Below are 7,771 nucleotides of genomic sequence, written 5' to 3' on the forward strand. Positions count from 1 at the left end.
TACTGTGCAGGTTAACATGCTGATGCTTTTAGAAGTAATACATCCACTTACATTCACGCTGAAACCTGCGACAGGCAATAAAGCGTTCTTTGTACAAGTCCTTAGCAGGCTGACCTACTGAGGCACCAAGTCCGGCCTTGACCTTGCTGTTGCAAAAGTCTCAAAAGAAGAACGCGGTACTTTCCCCCGTGCCCGCCACCTCTAGCCCAGCTGGGGTCTCGAGCTGGGGTCTGGGGGGGCTCACTCTACTTCTCCGGCCCGACCCCGCCGCCCGCCGCCACCGCCCGGGGCGTGGGGAAACTTCTGGAAGTGCCTGGGGGCGGGGGGGGGGGGGAAGGGCGACCGGGAGGGCTGAGGAGCCTCCAGGCCCACCTCCCGTCCGCGACCCCGCGACCCCAGCCCGAGCACCCCAAGGGCTGGGGGGTGGGGAGGGGGGAGGGGGGAGGGGGAGGGGTCGCGGTCGCCGAGGCCCGCCCGCACCGCTCTCGCTCTCACGGGGAAGTCGCGGGACGCCGGGCGCCCCGGGCCGCGGAGCCCCGGCGTTCCAGTCAGACACGACGCGGCGCTTCCGGCGAGCGGGCCGGGGGCGGGGGGAGCGGGGGCGGGGCGGCGGGGCCCGCGTCCCGTGTCCCCCCCCCCCCATCGCTGGCTCGCCGCGCGCCGGCCCCGGGCCGTGACCGAGGGAGGGCCCGGCCTCCCGGGGGCGCGCGGCCGCCGACACAAACACACGCACGTGCGCCCCGCCCCCCGCCGCGCGCACGCGCCCCGCGACCCCGGCGGCGGCGGCGCGCCTGCGCCTGCGCGTGCGCGTGCGCGTGCGCGAGGCTCGCTGCCCCCACGCGGCTCGGTGCGCCGCGCCGCGCTGCGCTCCGCCCGGCCCGGCCCGGCTCGGCTCGGCTCCGCTGGGCTCGCGGCGCCTCCCGCTCCCCGCCGCGCCCGCGGATCCGGAGGCGGCGGCGGCGGCCGGGCGCGGTGGGCTCCGGTGGGCGCGAGGCGGCGGCGCGGGACCGGAGGAGGCAGCGGGGGCCGGCGGGGCGAGGCGGGCGCCCGCCGCCGGGGAGGCCGCGGCCGCGCGCTCGGGCCGGCCATGGGCTGAGGCGGATCCTCGCCGCCGAGCAGGTGCAGTGGCCGGAGGGTCCGGGGGGCCCCTACCCCGTCCGCGCGCGCCCTCCCCAGCCCTCCCCGAGGCCCCGCGCGTCCCGACCCCGGCCCCGGAGGCCCCGCGCGCGCCGCCCGCCCGCCCGCACCGCACCGAGCCCGGCAACTCCCGGGGAGCTGGCGTCCCCCTTCTCCCCCGGGGTGGGGCGGGGGTGGAGGGGAGGAGAAAGGGGGAGTGGTGGTCCCTCCCTCCAGGCTTCCAGGTGGACCACCAACCCGGCCTCTTTCCCCCACCCCCGCAGCGACAGCGACCCGCCCGTGCTCCCCCGAACATGCCGGGGTGACCTCCTCCTCCCAGCCCGTCCTGCGGCCCGCCCGGCCTTCCCGACGGACGCTATGCACCCCCCGCGGGGTCGCCGAGGCCTCTGGCTCCTGTTGCCCTCCTTGCTCCTGCTCCCCCTCCAGACGGCCGGGGCCGGGCGGCCCGTGGTCAGCTGCCCCAGCGACTGCCTGTGCGCCAGCAACATCCTCAGCTGCTCCAAGCAGAGGCTGCCCAACGTGCCCCAGGCCCTGCCCAGCTACACCGCGCTGCTGGACCTCAGCCACAACAACCTGAGCCGCCTCCGGGCCGAGTGGACCCCCACGCGCCTCACCCACCTGCACTCCCTGCTGCTGAGCCACAACCACCTGAACTTCATCTCCTCCGAGGCCTTCTCCCCGGTGCCCAACCTGCGCTACCTGGACCTCTCCTCCAACCAACTGCGCACGCTGGACGAGTTCCTGTTCAGCGAGCTGCAGCAGCTGGAGGTGCTGCTGCTCTACAATAACCACATCGTGACCGTGGACCGCAGCGCCTTCGACGACATGGCCCAGCTGCAGAAGCTCTACTTGAGCCAGAACCAGATCTCCCGCTTCCCTCTGGAATTGGTCAAGGAAGGAAACAAACTACCCAAACTCATGCTTCTGGATCTCTCTTCCAACAAGCTAAAGAACTTGCCACTGAGCGACCTGCAGAAGCTGCCAGCCTGGGTCAAGAACGGGCTGTACCTACACAACAACCCCCTGCAGTGCAACTGCCAGCTCTACCAGCTCTTTTCCCACTGGCAGTACAGGCAGCTGAGCTCTGTGATGGACTTTCAGGAGGATTTGTATTGTGTGCATTCCAAGAAGCTGCACAATGTCTTCAACATAGATTTCCTCAACTGCAGCGAGTACAAGGAGAGGGCCCGGGAGGCCCACCTGGGTGAAAGCTTTACCATCACGTGTGACACCAAGCAGCAGGGGATGACCAAGGTGTGGGTGACACCCTACAATGAACGGGTGCTAAGTCAGGGGCCCAACAGCACAGTGACAGTGTCAGAGGAAGGCGATCTTCATTTCAAGAAGGTGCAGATCCAGGATGGGGGAGTGTATACCTGCTACGCTGTAGGGGAGACTTTCAATGAGACACTGTCGGTGGAGCTGAAGGTGTACAACATCACCTCGCATGGACACCACGACACCCTCAATACAGCTTATACCACACTCGTGGGTTGTATCCTCAGCGTGGTCCTGGTCCTCATATACCTGTACCTCACTCCTTGCCGCTGCTGGTGCCGAGGTGTAGAGAAACCTTCTAGCCATCAAGGAGATAGCCTCAGCTCTTCCATGCTTAGTACCACACCCAACCACGATCCTCTCGCTGGCGGGGACAAAGATGATGGCTTTGACCGGAGGGTGGCCTTCCTGGAACCCGCCGCCCCCGGGCAGGGCCAGAACGGCAAGCTCAAGCCAGGCAACACGCTGCCAGTGCCCGAAACGACAGGCAAGGGTCAGCGGAGGATGTCAGACCCAGAGTCGGTCAGCTCGGTCTTCTCCGATACGCCCATTGTGGTGTGAGCAGGATAGGTTGGTTGGGGAGATTTTTGCCCCAGGAGAGGTAATGCACCCCTGAAGGCTACGAGGGGATGGAGGAGAGGGCTGGCTGCCCGAGGGAGTGGGCTCCTCCTGACCTCCGGGGAATTGGCCACGGGTTCAGACAGTAGGCAAGATCCCGATGAGGGTGTCGCTGCCTAGAGTGACAAACATGGGCATATTAATCCTCAGGCAAATGCTGCACCCCTGTCCAAAGCCTTGGCAATTCTCAGCGTGGTAGAGGAAGCAAGAGGAACGCGTCTGGGCTGGCTGGAAATGAGAGGGGTGAGGGGAAGAACAGATTCCCTAAGCTCTTTTGAGGTCATCTCTAGCTCCTTAAGAGAAAACCATTTGAAAAAAAAAAAACTTTTTTTTTTTTTCCTGTCTCTGCCCATCCACATCTGGGAAGCTGTGTGTGTTGGGGGAGCCTTCCCAGGAGCCGTGTTAGGGAAGCTGCAGTATAGTAACTTCTTTGGTTGGGGAATTGGAAAAAAAATTGGAAACTGAGTCAGGAAAAGGCAAGACCTTGATCAGTAACACTCCAGAAGGTTTCAGTGAGACCTCCCATTCAAGCTGCCTTCTTTCCCCGTGAGCCCTGGGTAGGTAGATCTTTGCAGGAGTCTGGCCTCTTGCCTGTTAGGTATGGTAACAATGTAGGATCCAGGCCTTGTGTCTTGTCCTAGGACAGATGACACAGATATGTATGGCATGAACTAAAGGGCCCTTGCCACAGCACAGGTGCCAGCACAACAGTTGAAGATGGGGTTAAATTCCATATAGGCTAATTCCCTGGCTAGGGTAGCCCCGGGTTAACATCTGAATCCCAGAGTCTGTGTGTCAGTCCAGGATGGGGAATACTGAAGGCAGAGCTTGTGTGGAAGTCTGCCACAGGTATGGCAAGAGGGCCACTCACCAGAAGGGTAGGGTCCCACGGCCTCTGGTGTAGCAGCCAGCTACACCGGCCTGATTTTCTGCGTAAGCCATCTCTTCATTCTGTCTCAGCAAGCTCAGGTGAGGTTCTGAGCTTTCGCTGTCGTGCTGTGCTGCAGAGGGAGAAGTCTAGAGCAGTCTGGTCTTTGGCCAGGCCGGGAGGTAGATGGGCCCAGTATGTATCTCCTCTGTGTTGCCAAGGCCGACTCACTCGCCTCAGAGGTCTGATTGCTGCCACAAAACCAAAAGCATGAGATTTTTGTCACTGGAGGGGTTGAAACTGAGTGGTTTCTGTCCCAGAATGGCTCTTTGAGAATGGGTCTTGAGTTTGCTTCTCCCAGACCACGGGACATCCTGTAGTGGAGATGATCCGTGATTCTAAACTTCCAGAAGGAAAGTTCTGCCATCCCGCTGCTCTCAGCGAGGAGTCTGTGCAGTTTGAGCTGATAGGCCAGGACAACGTGGAAAGCATAAGCCCAGCAGCAGCCTTAGGTTCCATGGAGGTCGCTCACACTGTGGATGAAGCTCACCTCCCCTCCACCTCTCCCTTTGACCGCACCATAGGTCTAGGAAGTGGCTGTACGTAGTTTCAGCAGGGAGGTGATCATGGAAAAAAGGTGAAAATGTTCTCTGATGTTGGTCTTTTTCAGTGTCTCTTCTCTCCTGTGTTTGCTGTCCATTGGAAGTTCTCCAGGTCCTCTTGTTTTCTGACCTGCTTGTTAGGTTTCAAGGGGTGTTATTTGCCTGTGGGTGAGGGCTGTTTGCTAGGAGGGCCTGACAATTAGGCTACCTATTAAGACTAGGAAATCAACATCTTCCCTTTGGCTGTTTCTGGGATCTCAAGGTTGCTGTTCCTTTTTTCTTAGTAACCTAGTTTTGTCCAGAGCAAGGTGCAGCAAAATCCCTTCAAGTAGTTGCATGCTCATAGGTACGCATGCGCATAGGTATGCATGCCCTCCAGCACCTTGCCCTCCACCAGGACAGCGAATCTGTAGTGCCCACTAATGCCACTATTCTCAGAATGGTCTCCATCTATGTGCACCCCATACACGATTTTCTTGTGCCGTAGGAGAGACAGTGATCATGCCAGGCTCCTCAAATACACGGTCATTTGTGCTTTAGTTTCTGAATTCCCTGAATCTTCACTCATATCTCCAGGGCTCTGAATCACTAGAGATGAGGAGGGACCACGGGTTTGAGATCTTGGGAGAATGGTGGTGAGGCACTAGCTGGTTCTTTAGAACCCTTATAGACCTTTCTTAAAGACTACATTATAAGACGTTGAGCTAAAACAAGAGCAATTAAAGACCCCAAAGGAAACTGATAGCCGATCAGGCAGCCTGAGTTGCCTTTCCTGTCCTAACTGTCCTGCCACAGACTGAGATTAGGACAGGAAAGCTATCTGGTTGTATTCCAGAGACTTGTGAGGATTTCTGTCAGTAGAGCTATAGGAACAGGATTCCCACCTCAGATTTATCATGAAACATGGGGAAATCTCTCTTCATGCTGCAGTTTCCCCACCTGAATCTCTTTAAAGTGGATGTCAAGTAAAGAAGGCCCTCCAGAATATTCTAGCTGAATTCCCAAGGACCAGGAGCAGCTCCAACTCTCCCTTACTTCTACTAACTTGGTCCCTGGTTTGAGACACCTGGAAGATATGCCTGGCTGCCCCCCCCAAGGGATTTAACTCATTGGCCTCTTTGGCTTTCCGTTGGTAGGACCCATAGGCAGCTTTTTACTTGGGGGACTGGATACTCAACATACCTGAGCTCCTTAGAACCCTGGGTAGGAAACTGCCTGGTGTGGTTCTAAGAGAGCTCACCTCTTCCTCTCCTCTTTACCTTCTACCTGTAAACCAGACATGTCTCCCAGGAAGCAGGTGTCCCTGGAGGCAGAATATGACAGGGCTCTACAATATGTCTCTGTAATTATTCGTGATCTTTTTCTTTGCCTGTATTTATGGGGCCCCCAGGAAGGGGCAAAGAGACGGTATGCCCTAGCTGGGGAGTGCAAAGCCAGCTGACTTGTTTAGTGTGTGTTATCTCTGTGCTTCCTTCTCCCGTGTCCAGGACTCTGTTCCTCTCCATTGTGTATACCCAGGCTGGCAAAGCTCAGAGCCTCTGAGCTCCGGAAACTAGACAATACCCATTAAACCTGGCTTGAGTCTCTGTTCTGGTACAGTCTGGTTGGTTTATTTATCTTTTCACCTTGAGGGTGGGTTCAGTGTACCTCAGAAGAGTGTGGCTTGTCTAGAGAGGGAATCTTTAAGTGCTGTTATAAAATCCTAGGTAAACTCCACATCTAGGCATTAAGATATAGACTGGGGTCAGCAACCCTTTTCTATTACAAGCCAGATAGGAAACGGTGTGGGCTTTATAGGCCACACATCCTATTACACCTTAGCTGTGCTGCTATTGCAGGAAAACATTCACAAACAGTATATCAATGAATGGCTGTGGTCCTTTTGCTGAATATTAGTCCACTTTCAGTTGCTAAAACAAAATATACAAATATGAGCATTTCATAAAAAGAAAAGAGATTTATGTAGCTTATAGTTTTGGAAGATGAAGTGGAAGATCAGTTGGGCCTATAGAGTTGGCTTTTGGTGAGACGCTCAGGTGGTTGGCATGACGACAGTGGTAGAGCATGCAGAAGTGGGCAGGAGCGGACTGACGCACGTGTCAGGCTTGAGCTAGGCTTGCAGTGACCTAACTTCCTCCGTTAGACTCCACTTCTTCAAGGTTCCAACACCTCTCAATGCCACCACCAAGGGGGACCAAGCTTTCAGTCATGAATCTTTGGGGTACACATGCAAACCCAAGCAAAATTACAGCAGTCAGTGAAATTTTATTTATGGACATGAAATTTTGAATTATTTTAGAATTTTAATGTTTTTAGTTTCCTTTTACCATTTTAAAATGGTTATTAGAGATTATTAGCTCATAGATCACCGAAAACTAGGCACTGGGCTGGTTTGGTCAGCAGACCATAGCTTACCAATGGCTAAAACAGATTTGTGACCAGCACTTTAGCAAGCAAGATTATTGAAATCTTACAGCCTGGATTAAAACTTAGAGATGGTGAAGACTTCCTGAGTCTCTGGAGGAGAGGGTAACTCCTTGCACAATTCTTTTAAAAATCTAGATTGAACTGGGTGACAGTGGCTCATACTGTAATCACTTTCATATAATTTAGATTAATTCCAGTATATTTTCATGTTGTGAATGGTAACCATTTTAGGCTGGAAGTATACTTAATGTGTAGGCTAATAGTTTTTGACATTTTAGTGTGTCTTAGCCATTCTGGAGAATTGAATAAAGCAATCTTCACTTAAAAAAAAATACAGACATAAAGCTGGGTGCGGGTAGCTCACACCTCTAATCCTAGCTACTCAGGAGGCTGAGATCTGAGGATTGTGGTTCAAAGCCAGCCCAGGCAGAAAAGTCCCCGTAAGACTCCTATCTCCATAACCACTCAAAATCTGGAAGTGGCGCTGTGGCTCAAGTGGTAGAGTGCTAGCATTGAGTACAAATAGGCTCTAGGATAGTGTCCAGGCCCTGAGTTCAAGCCCCACAACTGACAAAAGAAAAAAAATACAGACATGGACTACTTGAAATTGGACTAGATTCTACACTCTGAGCAGGCCAAATTCTTTATCTACTCTCCTTGTAGTTCTGAAAGGGACTGTCATGGTATCTTCCAAAGGCGGGGGGGGGGGGGGCGGATCTGTCATAAGGAAAAAATAAATTTAAAAAAATCAGAATTTGGCCTGGAGTGGTGGTTCACACCTGTAATGTTGGCATTTGGGAGACTGGGAGGAAGATTGGGAGTTCCAGACCAGTCTGATTTA

The 7,771-nt window shown here is 55.2% G+C and overlaps 1 protein-coding gene across 1 annotated transcript; it reads left to right on the forward strand.

The window, feature by feature from the left end:
* The first annotated feature begins 1,067 nt into the window (after nucleotides 1-1,067).
* Amigo1 (adhesion molecule with Ig like domain 1) lies at nucleotides 1,068-6,099 on the forward strand. The gene is made up of 2 exons (XM_048363752.1): nucleotides 1,068-1,119; nucleotides 1,401-6,099. The coding sequence occupies exon 2, from the start codon at nucleotides 1,495-1,497 to the stop codon at nucleotides 2,974-2,976; it is 1,482 nt and encodes a 493-aa protein (XP_048219709.1). The 5' UTR covers nucleotides 1,068-1,119; nucleotides 1,401-1,494; the 3' UTR covers nucleotides 2,977-6,099.
* Nucleotides 6,100-7,771: the final 1,672 nt, after the last annotated feature.

The sequence above is a fragment of the Perognathus longimembris genome, chromosome 15 (genome assembly GCF_023159225.1).
Source record: "Perognathus longimembris pacificus isolate PPM17 chromosome 15, ASM2315922v1, whole genome shotgun sequence".
Classification (NCBI taxonomy): Eukaryota; Metazoa; Chordata; class Mammalia; order Rodentia; family Heteromyidae; genus Perognathus; species Perognathus longimembris.

Bases quoted from the DNA above. Each gene is read 5' to 3' on its own strand.
- Amigo1 (XM_048363752.1), top strand. From the start codon at position 1,495: ATGCACCCCCCGCGGGGTCGCCGAGGCCTCTGGCTCCTGTTGCCCTCC.